This window comes from Lithobates pipiens, unplaced genomic scaffold (genome assembly GCF_037356315.1).
Source record: "Lithobates pipiens isolate NorthernLeopardFrog02 unplaced genomic scaffold, aLitPip1_a1.2 Scaffold_19, whole genome shotgun sequence".
Taxonomy (NCBI): Eukaryota; Metazoa; Chordata; class Amphibia; order Anura; family Ranidae; genus Lithobates; species Lithobates pipiens.
The window spans coordinates 362,725,261-362,746,663 of NW_027507764.1; the positions used below are offsets into that span (position 1 = coordinate 362,725,261).

Sequence of the window (21,403 nt, forward strand, 5' to 3'; positions counted from 1 at the left end):
ATATGTCTGTCTTATGGGCACATCCGTAGAATTTGTTAAATTAGGATATGTAGCTGGAGTCTAATTGAACAGCATCTAGGATCTCAGATTTTTAGTGTCTGACCACTGCTAGTTGCTCAGCAGCAGGAGCTGTCACCACCATATACAAGGGCAATTATTATCAAATCTTTGCAATGGGGGGCAAAGAAATTAGGGGATTTTCACAGGCATATGGACTAGCTGTTGGTTTCCAAGTAGGAATGGTGAGCTTGTTTTTTGGTCAGCTTGTTTATCAGTTCCTTGTTATCAGGGGAAGAACAACAGAAGTTTGACGAGGTTCTGAAACCTGCCTAATCACTGTTGCTATTTAGAAGCCTCTGCTGGCAATGCCAAAGGGTACCTTATGGGTATTTGAGCTTCACACAATCCAGTGGAAACCTGCCAAATCAGAAGTAATTTTATGTCATTAGTCACCTTAAAACAGCCTATGATAACTAGCCAGTATATAACAATACGTACACCCTCACTTATACCCAGTGAAGTGACTGGCCTCAGGTGATACACAGAGATGAAACATATCTTCCTACATCAATTGTACATGTTTATCTACAGCTGCCTGTCCCCTACATTCATTCAAAGTGCCAAAGTGCATAATTTACACAGACTCTCAGCTCTCAAGAGCAAGGGGCAGAAAGCTGAAGTTACAACAGTGAGGAGAGCTCAGAGAGATGAGTGGAGGAAAGGGATGCACCACTCCCCCCCCCCCCCCCTTTCACACACAGCACACAGGAACAGAGCTGAGGCTGTCAATCAGATGGAAGTCCCACCTCTGTCACCATTTTTCTCTTGGTGTCAGGCAAACCTGTCAGAAGTGACTCATGCTGATAGCAGAGGAACAAGGCAGTGGGCAGAAATGACACTTAGTACTCTTATTGAGACAACTACACACTACAAGCATAGCCCACTTTTAAGTACACAATGGGGTTTATTTACTAAAGTTGGAAAGTGCAAAATCAGACTCACTTCTGCATAGAAACCAATAAGCTTCCAGGTTTTATTATCAAAGCTTAATTGAACAAGCTGGGCTTAGAAGCTCATTGGTTTCGATTCAGAAGTGAGCCTGATTTTGCACTTTTCTGCTTTAGTAATTAAACCCTATTGTGTACTTAAAAGTGGGGTATGCCTGTATAGAGGGATATGCTTTGTTCATATTTCATGTCTGAGGTTTACAACCAGTTTAAGGTACCACTTGGTCATTTGATAGCATCAGATCTACCTGTTGCACAAAACATCACAAAATATGACCTTCCCACAAGCCAAGATATAGGATTTTCTCACACAAAGATTTAGAGACAAAAGATAATCAGAGATACATGATGTGCCATTGCATGTGTACGGGTACCATTACATTACATTGCAGCAGATAGCCCTGGGACTACTATTGTCAAGACAGAAGGAAAAACAGGTATCAGTGTTGGATTTTCTAAGCTGACCGGCATGGTTTCCTAGCCAAGGTTCATCAGGGGCAATAGAGATAGGACAGGTTGGAAGATCTTGCCTAAATGCTACAGTCTTCTGAATGGCAAACCAGCACCTGAGATATCTACAGCGCATTTCTCCCTCTGTAGGCCTGTATGCAAGCAGTTGCCAGGGGCTACCAAAATACAAAACATGTAGTTGATTTTAGCATTGCTGACAACAATTCGATTGTAGTTTATTACCAGCCTTGGCCTAACAAACCTGGTTATATTGGTCAAGGTGAGGCTATCAATGATATGATTAGAAAGGGTGAAAATGTGTTTATTTTCAGACATAATCACTTTTTTTTCAGCCTGATAATAAGCTTCCAATATTGTGGAAAACAGAAAAAAACTATTTCGCTCATTGCTCAGGAAAACGACTGCAGTTTAGCTTTGATGGTTTTTTGGAGTCTTTCTACCCAGCATCTGAGCAAGACATTCTGAGACCTAGACTGCCATGTAAAAAGCCAAACATACTCTGTATACTCCATATGATTTTCTGTCGATGAATTGAGTCTTTTTTCTAACACCATGTCTGCAGTGTGGATCGAATGAATGGTCTTTTATACAAGTGTTATTTTAGTGTTTTATAGCATCCTGACAAACTGCACAAAACTGCAAAACAACACACGTATTCACAATACTACCAGCATGCAGGAACATCAAGAGAACTTAGAGATTTTTAGAGAACTAACTTAATAGAATGTTTCTAGGCAATTTAGTATTTATTCTCAAATGTATATGTGGTGCTTTGCTGGCTCTGTCATGAGATGATCACATAAGATCTAATACAGCCATGGCAGTAGTGTTTTATGTACCATACAATAGAAGTTATATTGTACAATAGCTATATATGCAAATAACCAGCACATTATAAATTGTTCAGTTACATTTTTTGGTAGTTTCAATTTGTGGTTAAGATTTAATGTATTGCTATGATATAGCAGAGATGGATAACACATTTTTTCTTGTTTTGCCAAATCTTCTACAAATATATTTTTGTGATGCATCAGGCCTGCGTGTAAGTAGTTTAATTCTTTGAATGCGGAGGATTTTGTGGATTTACTTTCATTCAACACAACTTCCAAGTGACAGAACAGATATCAGTTATGCCGCTGTTCCTAAAATGATGAACCTAATAAATTGAGGTGTAGTAGTGCTCTTCAGTTCATGATCCAGGATTCTACTGTGAATAGTGCCCCTTTGTTGGTGTCAGTGGGGAGAATAGTGCCCCATCTTTGGTATTAATGGGAGGAGTGGCGCCCCATTGTTGGAGTCAGTGAGAGGAATAGTTCCCCTTCAATGGTGCCATTGGGATGAACAGTGCCCTATTGTTTTTATCAGTGGAAAAAGTTCTCCTTCATTGGTGTCAGTAGAAGCAATGGTACCTCATTGTTGGTGTCAGTGGGAAGAATAGTGCCCCATCTTTGGTACTAATGGGAGGTGTAGCGCCCCATTTTTGGAGTCAGTGAGAGGAATAGTGCCCCTTCAATGGTGCCATTGGGATGAACAGAGCCCCATTGTTGGTATCTGTGGAATAAGTTCTCCTTCATTGGTGTCAGTAGAAGTAATGGTACCTCATTGTTGGTGTTAGTGGGAAGATTAGTGCCCCATTGTTGATGTCAGTGGAAGGAATGGTGCCTCATTGTTGGTGTCAGTGGGAGGAATGGTGTCCCAAGGACCAGATAATAGTAAGCAAATGGTTGCATCTGGCCCATGAACCACAGTTTGGAGACCACTGTCCTACAAGTTTAAGAGCAGTCCCATGGCCAACAAGCTGCAGTTTCACTAATATGTGGACAGATTTTGTATTCTGACTGACACATTGCCAAATGTTGTAAACTGATATTTCACTGAAGTAAAACCTAATTAGTAAACCTAAAGGTTTCACTGAAGATGAAATACTGACTGGTTCATGAGATTAGTAACATTACATACATAACAATAGTCAATGGAACAAGTGAAGTGAAATTTTTCCTCTCTTTTCCTGTTCCAGTTACTGCTCAAGTCCAGTAAAACAAAGATATTAACCCTTTCTTACTTTAAGCAAAACAAAACAAAGTTGGTTTTAGATACACTTTAATCTTCACAGACAAGTTCATCACATTGATAATTTATAAACAAAAAAAAAAATCAGCATTTGGACATTGACACAAGCCTAAAGTCCTTCAACACAGGCCCCTGTTTGGGCGACAGTATGTAATTCTATGAACTTTTCTACTAAAGTAGAAGAAAACTAAACTATATCAATCTTAAAAAGCCCCCTTCTACCTAGTCTGCCTAACCTGTATAAAAAAGATCTCTATACTTACCTATTACTTGTCTGGTCATGTGATTCTGGACAGTGCTAGACAATGGCTCTGAATTCCAGGAGCCGTGATGTCAGCCATAGGTTCCCATAGCCAAACTGTTGTAGGCGCTCCCTCCTCTCCTCTGCAGCAGCTGACACAGGGAGGCCGGAGCTGCGGGATGATGTGACCAGAATAAAGGGAAACAAGATAGGTAAGTACATACATCTTTTTATACTGGTTAGGCAGGATAGATAGGAAGAGGCAGAAGGGTACATTAAGAATGGCTATAATTAGGCTTTACTTCCACATTAACTCTAAAAATGTAGTGGCTTATAGAACTTTTACCATTCACTTTTTTTCTGAGATAATCCTGAAAATTCTATGACTACAAAAAATAAAAACAGAGTCAGGCTCTTTGTGTTCTCTGTAACTTTCTTAATAGAGAATTATTCTTTGTAGGAAACTGTATTCCACAATGCATCAAAGGGATAGGATTTTGTAATTGCTATTTGCAATAGCAGTACTGTGTGGATTACGATAAATGTGTCCCCCATGGTTGTCTCTATGGAGGATTTGCTTTTTCTTGGCATTATTTTTTAATGTTTTCTTGTCATATTTGATTATCATTTTTTCTTTATGTGTGTATCCATAATAAGATATTTGTGCAATTAGTGAAGTTTCAAAGATTCAGCCGCTGCCAGAAAACATAATGGAGCATAGTGGATGAATGGATTTGAGACAGAGGGCCAGTCAGTAGTCATTAAGTCTTGCTCTTTTTTGCAAGTCATGGTAAAATGCTCAAGAGGCTTGAATGAAAGAAGATATCTGAAAAAAACATTCAGAAAAATTGAATATTTGTGTCATTTACTGTATTTTCCTTGTTTCATTTCTTACATACTTAATTTTTAGCCAGACTTGGGTTTTTACAGTATTTAGAAATACTGTACTGATTAATAAAGAGCCTTTCTGTAATGTTATATATTATTTCCAGTGTATGTAACTGAGACAGCAAAGCCAAAGGTTTCCATTGTGTCCCTGGCAGGGAATGCAGAGTGCAGATGTCTGAAAAAAATCAGTGGTTTAATCACACATTCAGGAAATAAGATCACACAGGGGCATTCTGCCCTTCCTTTGATTATAGCAATGGTGGCTGTGCAATGCAGTTGCTATGTTAGAATGTAACACTTGGAAAACTACAGCATCTGCATATCAAAATGGAAAAGTAATGTTTGGTAATAATAATTTACTAAATGGCTTGTATAGCAATATATATTAAAATGTTAGCGATTGTAGATATTTCCTTCAGGACCTACTTAGATCCATGCAGTGCATTCAGTGTAGCACTAAAATGCATCAAAAAGGTACAGTTAGCATTTTTGGCAATGCACCGAAATGCACTTCCATTGACAAGGTTCATTGTGGTGAGAGTGGCACCACAGCACACCAGTGCTACTGCGATCCAACAATGTGAATCTAACCTCAAAGGATAAGCACATGTTCAAAGTGCCCCTTCACAAACTAAAGTACTCCACCCTCGTCAGATGCATACTTACCTCCATCCATTTACCTTAAATCTTTTGCTAATATCTTCTCACCGCTGACCATTCCTGCTCAGAGCTTTACAATTCAGTGGGACTGTCTCTTGGGCTTCTGTGAGCTATGAAGTCTGTATAAGGCTGACCATAGATGGATCAAATCTTGGCCAGTTCAGCAAGGACTGGCCAAGATTTAATCCATCTATGGGCAGGCTGGCTGTACTGAAATCGATCCAGATCAACCAGTATAACCATCCTGTTGGATCATTTGCATGTGATTACTGCTATAGCCTCCAGTGAACATTGTGTTCTGCCAGCAGAGAAGGCTCCCTGCCAGCCAGAGTCTTAAATAGAACCTTCAGGGCCCTGGTGAAAGAAACCATGAAGTGCCCTTCTAAGCCTCGTCGCAATGCAACCCTTTCGACCCTAGTAGTTTTCCACTGGTGCCAGTAGTTTTCTCTTTTTTGTTTTTTTTATTTTTAGAATAAATTATTTTTTTACCATTCTATATTATTATTATTTTTTTTTTAAGAGCACTGTTGAGGGCTTTGGTAAGATATCGGGGGTCTAAACAGTCTTTTGATGTTTCACCTTTGAGAGAGAGAAAGGAGATTGAAAACACAGCTTTCAATCTCCTTCTCAGCAGCCTCAGCTGCACGGAATGAATAGACAGGAATAGTTCTGTACAGAGCTTCCGGTTCATTCATAAACTGAGGAAGCACAGTTATGAATCGGTACGGATCACTGACTCTATTCATCAACATAAGGAAGGGGCTGGTAAATTACACATTTAACGGCCCCTTCCCCACTCTCCATCCCGACAGATCCAGCAGGAGAGGGGAGGTGGGAACCCAGCAGCACTGCGTGGTATGAGGGGGGCCGGTGTAGTACACAGGTGCCTGATCACAGCAGTTGGTGGATAGGAGGAGTGGCGTGTAGAGGAACCAATCCTCTGCATTTTCTTTCAGCAGCTGCTGAGAGGCTGCAGGAGGAAAATAGGGGGGATCAGTTCCTCTATATGTCGCCCCTGCCACACCTAATATCAAGGTGTACAGGGGCCCACACAGGCCCCCTGGAGCATGGGGCAATTGTGACCCCTGTACGTACGCTCCTGCCGCCAGCAGAATACAATAGCATAGTGGGGAGGATTGATGGGGAAATAGAACGATTTTGTATTCTATTTTTCTATAAAATTGCTTAATCTTTGGCTTGCTTACGTTTATGGGGGTGGCAAAACTAGCAAAAAGGTGATTTTCAATGCAAGATGTAATATTTGCGGGAGGTCATGGGGGGCAGGTAGAAAGGATAAATATGTGTGATATTCGGTTTTCATTCTGTTGCAAGCCTGGACTCTATCCATGTAGATAAATGTGGAAGACTCTTAGATTGAATGTGCAAGTCCAGCCAAACCTTTTTTTTTTAGTTTTGGGTAGAATGTGGAGGATTTAGAATCCCTTGTTTGATATTTCTGCTCTGTGAAGCTCTGTACTGCTACTGTGACAGTGATTTCACCAGACAGGAAGAGCAGGTAAATCTGCAACAGGTACACAGGGAACAATAAAAATCTGATTGAGGCTTTAGCCTTACCCACTGTGCTAAAAAAGCCAAAAAAAAGCAAAAAGAAAAATGTTTTTATTTTGGCCTGTGTTTCAGGTCTGAGATCCTCATTCAAAAAGGAATATTTTCCATTACTTCCTGGGTGGTGAATCTGTCATTGTGGCAGTCAGGAGGAATCTCTGAGAAGAAAGGGCTGTTCACCAACCCAGTGCATTAGTATGTAGATGAATGTGGCCTCAGCCAATACCACTCCAGCCACGTCCCCCTGACGTGTTTTTCTTCTCTTTAATTAATACTCTAAGCCCTTGTACACACGGTCGGACATTCCGACGGAAAATGTCCGATCGGACCGTGTTGTCAGATAATCCGACCATGTGTGGGCTTCATCTGACTTTTTCCGTCGGAATGTCCGACCAACAAAGTTTGAGAGCTGGATATAAAAATTTTCCGACAACATGATCCGATCGGACTTTGTCCGATCATTTGTAGAGAATTCCGATCGGGCAAAGTGCCACGCATGCTCAGATCAAATTCCTAGACCAAAGCTATTGGCTACTAGCCTGAACGTAGTCCCGTCGTAACTAAATAACGTCATCACGTTACGAACGATCAGATTTTCCGACAACTTTGTCCGACTGTGTGTATGCAACACCAGTTTCGAACAAAATCCGTTGGACAAAATCCGACGGATTTTGTTGTCGGAATGTCCGACCGTGTGTACAAGGGCTAACACCTCTGATGCATTGTGGCCAGCTCCCTTCACTGCAATCGGTGGAGAGAGCTCAGTCTCAGCTTAGAGCGGCACTGCAATTTTTATTTGGATCACTGGAGGAATCTGTCACAGAGCTATGAATAGCTGTAATAACCCAACAGAAAAAATGAACACACATGCACATTAAAATACAGTTGCTAAATGGTCATTATTTTCATATAGTTGTTCCTTGATCAGCAGATTCAGACAATATTTTACTTTATCTGTACAGCGCTTCAAGCAGTTCTTACATGTGTGCACACTCACGTGTTTGGACAATCTACATTGTCATTTTCTCACACTATTTCATTATATTTAAAGAACTGTAATTTTAAAACACTAAACAGATAAAGAAAATTGTGGGATGCAGCACGCTTTCTAAAGGTGTGTTTCAGCTTTATCATTGACTTGCAAAAATATTTATGTTTGTGGTCTGGAATATAGGTGTGAATACAGTTAATACAGCTTGATTCTGGAATCTTTAGTCTCACAAACTGTATACCATAGTATAATGTACACAAAGTATTAAAGTGCTAATAAACCCAGAAACCATATGTTTATATTTTGCAGCTTTAGGACACTTTCACACTGGGTCGGGCGTCAGTGGTAAACTGCCGCTATTTTTTGTGCTTTTCGGCCGATAGCAGGGCGCTTTTAACCCTCCCTGCTAACGGCTGAAAAAAGGGTTAAAAGCACCCGCAAAGTGGCACTTTGCCAGCACTTCGGTTGCAATGGACAGGGGCACTTTAGGAGTGGTGTATACAGTGGTGTATGTTAGATGCACTTGACCAGGGGTCTCCAAAGTGCGGCCCAGGGGCCCTTTGCTTGCCTTTATCCCGTGCTTTGGGCTAGGGTGCACCGATACTAGTATCAGTATCGTGCCGATACCAAGTATTCGCACGAGTATCGGTACTCGTGCAAATGCTTCAATGCTTAATCTGATACCTGTTGTATCGGACCAGGCATCCTCAGCATAGCAGGGAGGGCGGGCAACCTCACAGGGGATCGGTGGGGCGGTGGGGCAGGTACAAGCACTGATCTCCCTGTGTGGCTTTCAATAAAGCCTCTGACAGCCGTTTCTCCTCCTCTCCCTCCCGTGGCTGTCAAATGCTTCATTAAAAGCCACACAGGAAGATTGGTGCTTGTACCTCCCCCCACCACCGTACTGATCGTCCCCTGTGTCCTTCTCCTCTGGCTCTCCAGGCCCCCCTCCAATTCCCCCGTGTGCTCCTTGCTCTCTCCGGGTCCCCCTCCAGCTCTCCTGTGTGCTCCTCACTCTCTCTGGATCCCGTTCCAGCTCTGCCGTATGGTCCTCGCTCCCTCCAGTTCCCCTGTATGTTACTCACTCTCTCTGGGTCCTCCTCCAGTCCCCCCCGCCCCAGATCTGTCAGGATGGAGAGCGGAGGAAGGAGCCGGTAAATCTGTCTTTTACTAGTTCCTTTCTTTTCCGAATGCACAGTGTCAGTGGTCACTGACTCTTTCCATTCATAACTGAGCAGAGTAAACTGTGTTTATGATGCTTCAGTTTATGAATGGAGAGGAGCCGCTGTCTCCTCTTCATTCATCTTCAGTGCAGCTGAGGCTGCTGAGAAAGGAACTGGGGAATCTGTGTTCTCAGTACCTTTCTCTGTTTCAAAGGGGAGATGTTAGGGGTCTGTTTGATATCTTACCAAAGCCCCCCAACAGTAAGTTTAAAGGTAAAAAAAAAGACTGACACCATCCACCCCCCAAAAAGCATTGTAAAAAAAAAAAATAAAAAAAAAAAAGGAAACTGAAAAATAACACTCCCTTACTGGCTGGATCAACATAAAATAAAATATATATATATATATATATATATATATATATATATATATATATATATATATATATATATATATATATATATATATATATATATAAAAGAAAAAGATTGCAGTCTCCACATCTAAGAATTATTAATCTGCAATGTAATACATTTCTGGTTATGGGTTTAATAGCAATTTAAGCCAAGCTCAGAATACTATAAGAAGCTTTGTGACTTTGTCTTTCTGTCTCCTATATAGTGCCTCAAACAATATGCCCAGTTATCAGTTCGTGAAGGATTTGGTTCTCCAATCACCTGTCCAGACATGGTGTGCCCAAAGAGGGGTCTCCTCCAGGAAGCAGAGGTACAGATAACTAAGCTATTTCCGTTTTGGATGAATGCCTTGATTCTGACCAAATCTTTTTTAAGGTGTTTTACTTTCCCATAATAAACATTAAGCATGGACCTCTTGCAGCAGCCAGACTCAGCAGCAATGGGCTTTTTATTTTCTACCTTGAGTTAATGTTTACTCAGCTCAGTCAGTGTATGTGCTATTTCTAGCCAAGTTAAATTATCCCAGTCCTCAACTTCAATGAACTTTTAGGCTAGGTTCACATCTTTGCAGTGCGTGCACACAAAGTGTGTTGACGTGTTACTTTGTACAGTAACATTAGTTGTTTTAGGGAAGCCCTTTGAATTGAATGTCCTCCCAAGCGCAATAAAATGCACCAAAAAAATAGGTGCATGTACTTTTTTTTAAAAGGCCGCTCACCAAAATGGACTGCAGTGTACTGTGGGATTAGCAAAGTGTTTTGGGGTGTCATTAAGGATAAATTAGGAATGTGCCACATGTGTATGTTTCCGAAGAGAAAGGTGTGAACCCAGCCTTAAACTAAGCTGCTCGTACAGTAGTAGCTTCTGTTCTCTTTTGTAACTTCAGACATCTCTATTTTCAGACAAACTAGGTGCAGCTGTAATTTGCATGTTCCTGCAGAACCTATTTGAATACTGTCTAACCAGTTTTTTGTGTGTCAGCCAGAAATGAAATCTGTATTGATTGGAGAATTCGTGAAGCATTTGCATGAGATCACTTTGTTTTTGCCTACTCTGATTTGTACCATATCATAGTATGTATATTATATTTCAGCATTTCTTCATCTATATGTGACATCATCCTTCTATTCCCCTTCCCTTCATCTATTCCCCTTCTCTTTTCTGCATTTGATGATCTTTGACGATATCTTGTTTTTTTTTCATAAATACATTAGGGAGAAGAATACAAAGCGGGAGATTTACAAAAACTGATGCACTCCGAATCTGTTGCAGCTGTCCATAGTAACCAATCGGCTTCTAACTTTAGCTTGTTCAATTAAGCTTTGGCAATAAAACCTAAAAACTGATTGGTTACTGTGCACAACTGCACCAGACTCTGTGTACACCAGTTTTAGTAAATCTCCCCCACAGTGTTTGGGACAAGTGCTGTCTAGATTGGCGCCATTGCCCATAACAACCAATCAGCATCTAGCTTTCATTTTTGTCTACACAACTTAGAGAATGAAAATTTAAAAGCTGATTGGTTGCTTTAGGCAACTGCTCCAGTTGCCTCAGACACCTTTTATTAAAAGGGTATGGAAAGTATTTGGTTCACTACCATGTTGCCCAACATTACTAGGCTTTAGGGCAGTCATGTGTGGATGAGAAGAAGGGTCCTGAACTCTTTTAAAGCTCTTCCCAGAGAAATAAACAAGGCGCCTGGTAGAGCTGCACGATTAATCGTTAAAAAATCGCGATCTCGATTCAACCCCCACACGATCTTAATCCAGTATTTCCTCAATTCATGTAACAAGTGCAGAGCAGTTCCCTGCTCACAGCTGTCAAAAAGAAAAGCAGCCGGCAATGGTTATTAACAACATTGCTCAGTGCTTACTTAAAGAGAGATAAAAAGAAACATTGGGGGTTATTTACTAAAGGGAAGTCCACTTTGCACTGCAAGTGCATTTGAGCATAGTGTGCCGAATTAAAAAAAAAAAAAAAACGGAGTGCCAGCTACAAAAATAAATAAATGCCAACTTCACACATTCAGTCATGAAAAGGAAATTTTTATAAAGAAAATGTAAACGACCAATTCCTGCACCAATTCACCTCATTTCACCCCAATTTCTGTACCTTTACACCTCAAATCAGCCACGATTCTTGCACCTTCTCACCTCAGTTCGGCTCCAATTTCTGCACTTTACACCTCATATCACCACAATTCCTGCACCGTAAAGTGGAGGGCCACCCTGAAAAAAAAACAGCATTAGTATTCATGAAAAAAAAATGTAATTTTTTTACCTTACCAGAAACCCCTGTTGCTAGGCAGTCTTCCTAATCTGCCTCTTCCTACTCCGCGGTGATCTTCAGTCTTCTCTCCTCCTCGTGTTGTCTTCTGGGTAATGGGCTGCGCTGTGTTCTGAGAACTGTGTGTTTCCTAACACAGTGCGTCCCATTCACAAAGCAACGCGCGACTCGTGCATGCGCAGTAGGAAACGGGCAGTGAAGCCGCAAGGCACCACTGCCTGTTTCCCTTAGCGAGGATGGTGGCGCCGGCAACCAAGAGCTAAAGGATGGGTCAGCTGACATCGCAGGTGCCCTGGAAAGGTAAGTGTCCTTATTAAAAGTCAGCAGCTACTTTTTTTAGCTGCTGACTTTAAAAAAAAAAACATCACTGCTGGAACACCCCTTTAACACCTCAGGTCACCACAATTCCTGCACTTTCACACCTCATATCAGCCAGATTCCTACACCTTCACACCTCAGATGAGCCCAATTCCTGCACCATTATACCTCAGATCAGACCCAATTCCTGCACCATTATACCTCAGATCAGACCCAATTCCTGCACCATTATACCTCAGATCAGCCCAAATTCCTACACCTTTACACCTCAGGTGAGCCAAGTCCTGCAACTCCACACCTCAGAGCACCCCGATTCCAGCACCATCACACATCAGATCACTCCAATTCCTGCACTTTCTTGTTTGAAATCAGCCACAATTCTCACACCTTCACTACGATCAGCCCAATTCCCTCACCATCACACCTCGAATCAGCCACAATTCCTGCACCTTCACACCTATGATCAGCCCATTTCCTGCACCATCACACCTCAGATCAGCCCCAATTCCTGCACCATCACTTCTAAGATCAGTCACAATTCCTGCACCTTCAAACCTCAGATCAGCCCAGTTTGTGCACCTTTACACCTCAGATCATCCCAATTCCTGCACCTTGACACATCAGATCACCCCCAATTCCTGCACCTTGACATTTCTGATGAGCCTAACTCCTGCACCTTCACACCTCAGATCACCCCAATTCCTTCACCTTCAGACCTATGATCAGCCCAATTCCTGCACCTTCACACCTGCGATCAGCCCAATTCCTGCACCTTCACACCTCAGATCAGTCCAACACCTCTAAATTTGCAGTTCCCAATAGTTTAACTACCAGTGAAAAATGAAAGCAGTCAGCTTGGTGTGTCCAACTCAGCACCGGGATCAGATCTAGCCTTTCTGATGTGAGGGTACAGTAAAAAATATCAGGGGGAAGAGGATGGGAGGAGGATAGGGTCAGCAATTTGTAGGGCAGTGTACAGAGGCCAGCAGGAGAGAGAATTAGATGTCAACATAGGAGTGTATGGGGTCAACAAAGCAGAGGACAGGAACCTGTTAGGTGGAGAACAGGGTTCAGCAGGGAAGAAAACAGGGGTCAGTAGGGCAGAAGACAGGGGGGTCAGCAGGGCAGTTTACATAGGTCAGCAGGGCAGTGTACTAGGGTTAGCAGTACAAAGAATGGGGTCAGCAGGGGAATGTACAAGGGACAGCAGGGCATAGGACAGGGGTCATCAGGGTGAAAGATGGGTCATCAGGGTGGAAGACAGGGGCCAGCAGGGAAGAGGATGGGTCAGTAGGGCATAGGACAGGGATCAGCAAGGCAGAGATTGGGGTCAGCAGGGTAGTGTACAGGGGTCAGCAAGGCATATGACCAGGGTCAGCAGGGAGGTAAGAGGACAGGGTCAGTGGGGCATAGAAAAGGGGTACACAGGGCAGAGGACAGGGTCAGCGTGGCAGAAGACAAGGTCAGGTGGGCAGAGGACAAGGTCAGTGGGGCAAAGGGGAGAGTCAATGAGGAAGAGGATTAAGTCAATGGGCAGAGGACGGGGTCACTGGGGCAGGAGATGGGGTCAGCAGGGCAGAGGTCAGAGTCAGCAGGGTGAAATACTGGTAATCAGGGTTGAAGACAGGGACCAGCAGGGTAGAGAATGGTTCAGCAGGGCATAGGACAGGGATCAGCAAGAGCAGAGACAAATAGAGAGGCTAAATTTCTTTAACCAGTTACCGACTGCCTACCACATATTTACTGTGGCAGGTTGACTCTATTGCGCAAAATCACATACCTGTACGTGATTTCGTGCAATAGCCGTTGCCCACAATCACGCACTGACTGGCCACGGGGGAGCCAATCAGCGGGTCAGGGTTTCCGATATATATATAAACAAGGCAGACCGCCGTCCTGTTAGGCATGGGCACTCTGATCTTGTGTTCCTGCTAATCAGGAACATGGATCACTGTGTCAATGCAGTGAGCCCACCCGCCCCACTAAGAAAGCACAAACAGGGAACACACTTAACCCTTTGATCGCCACTGATGTTAACCCCTTCCCTGCCAGTGTCATTTATACAGCATATGCAATTTTTTAGCACTGATCACTGTAATAAAAAAGTGTCAAAAGTATCAGTTAGGTGTCCGATTTGTCCGCCACAATGTCAGTTCCGCTAAAAACCCTTTGATCAGGGGCAATCAAATAATCTGCATAGCATTTTAAGAAGGAAGTTAAAAAGTGAACTTCCATATTATAATCACGATTTTAAAGCACTAAAATGCTTTCCCACAGTTAAACAGGAATGTGACATCTGGTTCTCTTTTTGACTTATGGTGATTTATTAAGGGCAAAACAATAGCAATAAAGTTAGAGTACAATAAAAATATATGAAAATAGTCATAACATGTAATCAAAATATATCGATACATTTTAAGGTATGCATTTTGTTATAGTATAATTACATTTGTTGAATTAGCAGATAAGGACTTTCAAATAATTTTAAATCCACACACAAAACATAAAAATGTTTAGTAAATTCATCAAATTTTTGTAAAACAGATGTGTTTTAACAGCGTGGCAATGGGTAAATGGTTCTTACCTTTACATTCTGTTTCCAGGTTTTTTTTTTTTTCGCTATTTACCTTTGCCAGACTAGGCCTGCTTTGGCCATTTCTAAATCCTAACCAAAGCTGATCAAATTATTTTCATTGCATAGAAATACAGAAAGAGGCACCAGACCAAAACTGGATAAACAAATAGAAGATAATTTTAATTGTTGATAAAAAAAAGTCTTATAAAAACAGCCATTATGCCAGTATTGAGCCCTGATGAAGGAGAAGTGGTCGCCCCCAAAATGTGCTGTTTTATATGACTTCTTATTATCCAAAAAAAGAAAAAGTGGTAATTACTGCGTTATAATGCAGTGAAACAATAGTGATACAATTGTATGCAGCAGCTACATACGAATGTGACAAAAACTCATATATAATAAAGGAAAAAAATGTAGCGCTAAAAAATGTGAAATTAAATAATGAAAACAAAGAAAGAGTCCACTAGAAGTCCCTCTAGTTGGATGGTGGGCCATCGGGGCTCGGAAATCAATTCTGTACAAGGAGAGTCAGCATTCAGCTGTACTTAAAGGAGTGGTAGAATCCAAACAAGCGGATATGACGAAATACTCTTACCAGAGTTGATGGACCTGTATGCCAGCGATACCAGATCTTATAGGCATGAAATGATAATCACTTGGGGAAGACTGGCTGTATGAGGTCTTTCGCCATCCACAATCGTCAGGGAAGTTCGGCAGGCCAAAGCGCAGACACCAAGGAAATCCAAATGTGTGTTTCTCAAATCAATCAATGCACAAATAGCATGTAAAAACATAAAAAAGACAAGCTATGTCCTACCCAGACATTGGCCGCCAAAATATATTTGAGAAACACACATTTGGATTTCCTTGGTGTCTGTGCTTTGGCCTGCCGAACTTCCCTGACGATTGTGGATGGCGAAAGACCTCATACAGCCAGTCTTCCCCAAGTGATTATCATTTCATGCCTATAAGATCTGGTGTCACTGACATACAGGTCCATCAACTCTGGTAAGAGTATTTCGTCATATCCGCTTGTTTGGATTCTACCACTCCTTTAAGTACAGCTGATTGCTGACTCTCCTTGTAAAGGATTGATTTCCGAGCCCCGGTGGCCCACCATCCAACTAGAGGGACTTCTAATGGACTCTTTCTTTATTTTCATTATTTGATTTCACATTTTTTAGCGCTACATTTTTTTCCTTTATTATATATTTATTTTTATCCAGTTTGGTCTGGTGCTCTTTTCTGTATTTCTCTGGCTTGAACTACTGAGGCACATTGAAGGAAGCCAATCTGAGTGGGAGCCATCTTTCTAGGTCTATTGAGCTTTCCTTCATCTGATTAAATTACGTCTAAAAGTTCCCAACTCCTCCTTGAGTATGTTGTTCTGGAGTGTATTATTTTCACTGGGCTGTCGTAACACAGGGCACATTAATATGTTACATAATACACAGCAAACATGTAAATGGACCCTTAAAGTGATTGTAAAGTCTTGTTTAAAAAAACAAAAATAACAAACATGTCATACTTACTTTCTCTGACCAGTTGGTTTTGCACAACACAGCCTGGATCCTCCTCTTCTCGGGTCCCTCTTTGCTGCTCCTGGCCCCTCTCTCCTATCGAGTGCCCCCTCAGCCAGAAACTTCCCATAGGGGGTACCCGAGCTGAGTCAGAGCTCCGTGTATCCATTCAGATATGGAGCCCTGGCTTGGCCCCGCCCCTCTCTACCCTGATTGGCTTACTGCCTTTGATTGCCAGCTGTGAGAGCCAATGGGGCCACTGTTGTGTCTCAGCCAATCAAGAGGAGTGTCCTGGACGACTTAGACACTCGTGGACATCGATGGAGAAAAAGGGGGCTCAAGTAAATGGGGGGGGGGATGCTGGGGAGGCTGCTACACACAGAAGGTTTTTTATCTTAATGCATAGAATGCGTTAAGATAAAAAAACCTTTTGCCCTTACAACTCCTTTAATGTATTTGTATACAATATGAAGGCTGGAATGGTGGGGCCACGATTGTTACTCTTCCAGGATATGATGCATATTATAATTTGTGCATAGTATCAACTGGCTATATCTCTTGATCTACTGATCACTTTGACATGTGATTTTCACTGAAGGAAACCTGAGCTTGTGCATTCAGTTATAGTGGGCTTTGTTTGAATTCACTGGTTTATTATTGATTTACTTTAACCACTTAAGGACTGCCCACCGCATATATACTGTGGCAGGGCGACTCTATTGCGCAAACCAATCAATATATGCTTATTAAATTGATGAAGAAATTATTTTTTTACATTTTTTTGGATATGTATTATAGCAGAAAGTAAAAAAAAATATATATTTTTTTTAAATCGTCGGTCTTCTTTTGTTTAAAGCACAAAAAATAAAATTCTGCAGAGGTGATCAAATAGCACCAAAAGAAAGCTATATTTGTGGGGGAAAAAAAGGACATGCGCCCACTCAATGTTTCAGTTAAAGTAATACAGTGTCGTATCGCAAAAAATGGCCTGGTCATTAAGGGGGTAAATCCTTCCGGGGGCAAAGTGGTTAAATCGTATACCACTGCAAAATACTTTGAGGATTAAGTTGTTATATGTTATATATCAGGAAAACCTTGAATGCCATAAATGTAGTTCTAAGCAGATACAACAATTGATTTGTCGGTGCCTGAAATATTCTTACTTATCTGATGGAAGCTTGGTGATGACATATGCATACTGTGCTTTAATGTGTAAAAAAAAACAGTCAAATATTTCAGATATTTTAGAATGAATAATCATATATAAATGACTATGCCACCTAGAGATACACATAACATATGCCCTCATTTTATTTATGTGCTTTGTGGTAGAAATAAACTTGGACCACTGCTTAGTATAAATAAATGATACATTTATGGAAATATTCTTTTCTCTGTGAAAGCTGAACTCCAGGCAGATATAAAAAGCACCAATCAGTGCGGCCAGCCAAATATTCATTAAAAATTATTAAATGTATTAAATGTATTAGTGTAGTGTAGTACAAGTATGTTGATATGTTGACTCAATGCAAGTCGCCTCAAGTCCCCAACCAAAGTTGTACAGGAACCTTTTTCTTAGTCGGAGCGACATGAGAACGGTTCCATTGTAGAAGAACGGGACGCTACTTGTCAGGCGGCTTTAAGCTCACAGAAATTATGCTACCAGGAAGAGAGAGAAGAATGAGCAGAGAGATAACCTCACCAGGGTGCTGCAGCTCATTCACTGTCCAATCAGCAGACAGGGGGTGTGTTTTTGATCAAGCTGCAATCTTGCTGTCTTGGAGATTGAGCAGATGAGTTTATTGTCTGCCAGGAATGGCTAGATCACAAGAATTGCTGCACAGAACTGAGATCACAAAATCGGCGCACAGGACCTAGATCACAAAATCGCTGCACAGGACCTAGATCACAAAATCGCTGCACAGGACCTAGATCACAAAATCGCTGCACAGGACCTAGATCACAAAATCGCTGCACAGGACCTAGATCACAAAATTGCTGCACAGGACCTAGATCACAAAATCGCTGCACAGGACCTAGCTCACAAAATCGCTGCACCAAACTACACATTTTTTAGCAGAGAAAGCAGTTCCTTTACATGTATAGTTCAGTTAGCTAATTGCCTGGAGTTCAGCTTTAAATACTTTGTATTAGATATGTACACATTTTTAATGTAACTCTGTTTCTTTGCATTTCAGATTGCTTGCTTAGTAACCGTTGATCAGCTACATTTGTATCAGCGGCTAAAGCTTGAACGAGGTATAACTCAAGTACATTTTCTCTCTTCTTTTATTTGTATTATTCAGTACAGGTGTTAATAATAAAAGCATTTCTTTTGTATAAAAGATGTTTGTATGATAGAATATTGGAAGGAAATTGAAATGGCACAAATAGGCAGTAATGATGAAGTCTGAAGATATGAGCGGATAAAAAAAAAAAATGCCTGTACCTAGGAACACTATTTTGAATAAGCTTTGATCGAGAAAATGCTCAATTTTTCTAATATAAATAATCCTACCTCTATGCTTAGTTCTTGAAGTGGGAGCATGATAACTGTATATTGTTTGAATCAGCTATTATTGTAATTGTGTGGAATTTAAGCTCTGAAACCACCCAGACAACTGAGATGATGTGTTAACAAGTAAATCAATGATGGGTGTTACTGTCCTTTAATATTATTTAATCGTATATTTTACACAAGTTCTATTGTAACACTGTTAACATTTACACTGTTAAAATAATCCAAATGTAATCTGTAAGAAACAACAGCCATTTTGTCGAAGCACCACATATACTTACAAAAGTCCTATTCATGTTACAGTACTAAAAGTAAGGAACTCTATTTGGTCACCCCTGCTTGTCAGAATGTATTTGCTGTCTTATTTTAAGAGCCCAGCCTGCAATGTAATAAAGAGAGCAGCAAAGAGTCCCTCCCTGAACACTTTGTACTCCCAAATACTGCCTTTACTTACCTCTTTATTGGGCCCAATGTGATGGGACCAGTGGGGAAGTGTGGAGAAATGGCTGGGGCAGGCTGCAGAGAACCTGCACAGGAATCCGGCTGTTTTTTACTCTGTTATAGCACCTGCATTTTAAAGGTGACCTCTAGCCAAATACACAAATTAAATACAATTAAGGGAGCTTCTTTACCTGCCAAAGGATTTGAATTTCTGTCCACTCAATCCTGATATTTACATAGCTCCCCACATATCACTCCAGGGGGGCATGGAGTGAATAGGGGTGGGTGGTATGGGCAGGAGGGGGACATGGAGTGAAAGGGGGTGGGTCGTATGTCAAGGAGGGGGGCAAGGCGTGAATAGGTGTGGGTGGTGTGTGCAGGAGGGGGGCATGAGGTGGGTGGTATGTGCAGGAGGGGGGCATGGAGGAGTGAATGGGGTTGGGTGGTATGTGCAGGAGGGGGGCATGGAGTGAATGGGGTAGAATGGTATGTGCAGGAGGGGGTGTGCAGCTGATTTGAAAGTATATGGTGTGGACAAGCCCTAATGCACTGCTCTAGCACTGTAGAAACCACTAGTATGCACTGAGAAAGTGAAGCTAGCCGCACACACACAGCACCAGAACTGGCCTTGCACCTCCCTGCAAACAATGCTCTCACCCCCCCCGGCATCTCAACCCTCTTCCTCAAGTTGCTGCACAGAAATATCTCCTTGCAAAACCCTGCCAACTTACCACCCTGCACATACCCTGCAGAATGGACTCGCACTGCACTTACTCCACATTTACATCCTGAATTTTAGAGAGGAGTAAGTAAGAGACTGCAAGGATAATTATAGATTATGAGTTTGATTTACTAAAACTGGAGAGTGTAAAATGGGGTGCAGCTCTGCATGGTAGTCAATCTGCTTCTAATGTTAATTTTCATAGCTTGTCACAGGAAGCACCCTCATGGTTAACAGAGCACAAAATTAGGAATAGACTTGAAAAACTAAACATAAATAAGTCACCGGGACCAGATGGCTTACACCCGAGGGTCCTTAAGGAACTTATTATAGTCAGACCATTGTTCCTAATTTTTGTGGACAGTTTACTGACTGAAATGGTACCAACTGATTGGAGAAAAACCAACATGGCACTCATATTTAGAAGAGGGCTGAGGTATATCCCTGGGAACTTCAGGCCAGTTAGCCTAACATCAATAGTCTGTAAGCTATTGGAAGGGATGATAAGAGACTATATACAAGATTTTAGTCATGAAAACTGTATCATTAGCAGTATTCAGCATGTATTCATGAAGAATCGTTCTTGCCAGACCAATCTTTTAACCTTCTATGAAGAAGTGAGCTGCCATCTAGATAAAGGAAGGCATGTGGATGTAGTGTATCTTGAATTTGCAAAAGCATTTGATACAGTTCCCCACAAATGTTTACTGTGCAGACTAACTTATTTAGTCCCCCTAGCGAGTAAACTACTTTACTCGCTAGGGGGAGAACCTCTGTGGGGAATCTAGGATGGAAAAGGACCTGGGGGTCCTAGTAGACAGGCTCAGCAATGGCATGCAAAGCCAACAGAGTATTGCCATGCATTAAAACGGGGAATTCACTCCAGAGATAAAACGATAATGCTCCCACTTTACAAGACTCTGGTTCTGGCCGCACCTGGAGTATGCCATCCAGTTCTGGGCACCAGTTCTCAGGAGGCATGTGCTGGAACTGGAGAGAGTCCAGAGATGGGCAACAAAACTAATTAAGGGACTTATTCTCTCTGGAGAGGAGACGCTTAAGAGGAGATATGGTATTGATGTATAAATACTGTACAGACCCTAGCATAGGGAAAAAGCTTTTCGGTGAAAGGGAATTTAAAAGTACACGCGGTCATTCACTAAAATTAGAAGCCTGAAGCTACAAAACGCTGGAGGGGAAAAACTCAATTACACTCAATGGAGATGGTCTACATCTCCACTTCAAAATGCCTGAAGCTTAAACAAGTTCTGGAACTTTTTTCTTTTTTTTTAGGCAGATTTGGGCATTGTTCTGCTTTGTACATTGGTGAGCTTTTGACCTGTACAAAATTGCACAACTTTCTTCCTGAAAACGCTACGCTCAGGTGTGAATCGGGCCTAATGACCACAACATACATGGATATACGATGTACTATTAGCATAAAAGCACAAACAGGTTGGACTGGATGGACTTGTGTCTTTTTTTCAACCTCACCAACTATGTAACTTCAGTTTTTCAATTAAGTTTTGACAAAAAAAAAATGGCAGCTGG

The 21,403-nt window shown here is 41.7% G+C and overlaps 1 protein-coding gene across 2 annotated transcripts in view; it reads left to right on the forward strand.

Annotated features, from left to right (window-relative positions):
• Nucleotides 1-21,403, forward strand: part of RNF144B (ring finger protein 144B) — a 100,146-nt gene that overhangs the window by 24,156 nt on the left and 54,587 nt on the right. For both annotated transcript variants that reach the window (XM_077492259.1, XM_077492260.1), the window contains exons 3-4: nt 9,679-9,783; nt 18,371-18,431. In XM_077492259.1, the coding sequence (XP_077348385.1) occupies nt 9,679-9,783; nt 18,371-18,431 (166 nt within the window). The remainder of the gene's footprint in view (nt 1-9,678; nt 9,784-18,370; nt 18,432-21,403) is intronic.